The sequence below is a fragment of the Camellia sinensis genome, chromosome 3, assembly GCF_055761805.1.
Source record: "Camellia sinensis isolate YWXY chromosome 3, ASM5576180v1, whole genome shotgun sequence".
In the NCBI taxonomy this organism is placed as follows: domain Eukaryota; kingdom Viridiplantae; phylum Streptophyta; class Magnoliopsida; order Ericales; family Theaceae; genus Camellia; species Camellia sinensis.
In genome coordinates this window covers 26,489,706-26,491,216 of record NC_138963.1, presented here as the reverse complement: position 1 = coordinate 26,491,216, position 1,511 = coordinate 26,489,706, and the positions used below count along the sequence as shown (strand labels likewise).

Here is a 1,511-nt window from a genome sequence, read left to right as displayed (position 1 = left end):
GATATGAAATGAAATGTGAGAACAGTGAAAACTTTCCTTATATTAATAAGTAACTTGTTTGTGTGTAGCCAATGGAAAGGATAAGGAATATAGACGAATCTGAATCTTCTGACGCTAGAATTAGCCGGTTAGAAAGAATGGTCGAAGCCTTAACCGAAAATCTGAAACAACAGTAATAAGGGCAAATACACGTACCTGAACCAACTAATTATGATATGATAACACTGACACTGAAATACAATAAGATGAAACCACCGGAATTTCAGAGGGATATTGAACCGTTGAAAGCTGAGGCTCGGGTCTTAGAAACTGAGAAAATATTTGAGGTATTTTCGTGTACTGAGGCACAGAAAGTTTTGTTGGCAACATTCACGCTTAAAGAGGAGGCTAGGAGATGGTGGATGTTAGTACGAACTGATAATGAGGGTGTGACATGGAATAGATTTAAAGAAATTTTCTTCGAAAAATATTTTCCTCAATGCATCCAAGATAGGAAGGTATCCGAATTTGAACAACTAAAACAAGGAAAAATGACTGTGGCTGAATATGAAACAAAATTTACTGAGTTAGCCCGTTATGCACCTCACATGATAGACACTGACTACAAAAAGGCTAGGAAATTTAATGGTGGGCTTGACTTTGATGTGTTTGATCGAGTTGGCGTCTTAAAATTGCCAAAATACGTGGATGTTCTTGATAGAGCTTTAATGTCCGAGGAAAACATAGCAGCCTTGAAAATATCAAAACCAACATCACCAACTGAATCAGAAAGAATAAAACAGAAAAAACAGAAAGTCGAAATGACTAGTACTTCGACAACTTCTGCGAATGAAAAATCTAGGGTGAAAACTGTGAACAAAGAAAGTCGGGGGAGCAATGTGATCAACAATATACCTATCTCTAGAGAATGTGGGAAACAACATTGGGGCATTTGTCGCCGCTTGTCAGGAGCCTGTTTTAGATGTGGACAGAAAGGACACTTAGCTAAATCTTGCTCACGAGCTCATCCGAACAACACCTAGAAGCAAGGAAGGGTTTACATCCTAGTTCCAGAAAATGCTTGGAATACTGAAACAACTGACGCAGGTATTACCTTAACTATGTGCAATTGTCTATGTGGGAATTTGTGTGGGAAACGTTCGTTTCTTAACTTAATATAGATTGTGGGAATGTTGACTGAACCGATTGAATTATTAGAATTATGAACCCTAGTTATTGACTATCTCGAAGACTTACTAACTTTATATGAGATGCTCGAAACCCTATAATGAATCACCTAAGTTTTGGGAATTATTAGGACTTATGAACAATGAGAAATTGCTGGGTTAAAGCTTCGTACCGTATTGCAAAACTTTAATATGAACTGTTAGGTGCGACCTTTTGAATTATGCTAGAACTATTGGGCATGGGAACACATTATGATTGATTTTAACTTGGGAAAATCTGTATGACCATGACTTGAACTGAACCGTTATCTATTGATTGACATCATCGAATGATTAGACCTATGA

The 1,511-nt window shown here is 37.3% G+C and overlaps 1 protein-coding gene across 1 annotated transcript; it reads left to right on the top strand.

Annotated features, from left to right (window-relative positions):
- The first annotated feature begins 215 nt into the window (after positions 1-215).
- LOC145821385 (uncharacterized) lies at positions 216-1,022 on the top strand. The gene has a single exon (XM_082917895.1). The coding sequence runs from the start codon at positions 216-218 to the stop codon at positions 1,020-1,022; it is 807 nt and encodes a 268-aa protein (XP_082774021.1).
- Positions 1,023-1,511: the final 489 nt, after the last annotated feature.

Bases quoted from the DNA above. Each gene is read 5' to 3' on its own strand.
- LOC145821385 (XM_082917895.1), top strand. From the start codon at position 216: ATGATAACACTGACACTGAAATACAATAAGATGAAACCACCGGAATTT.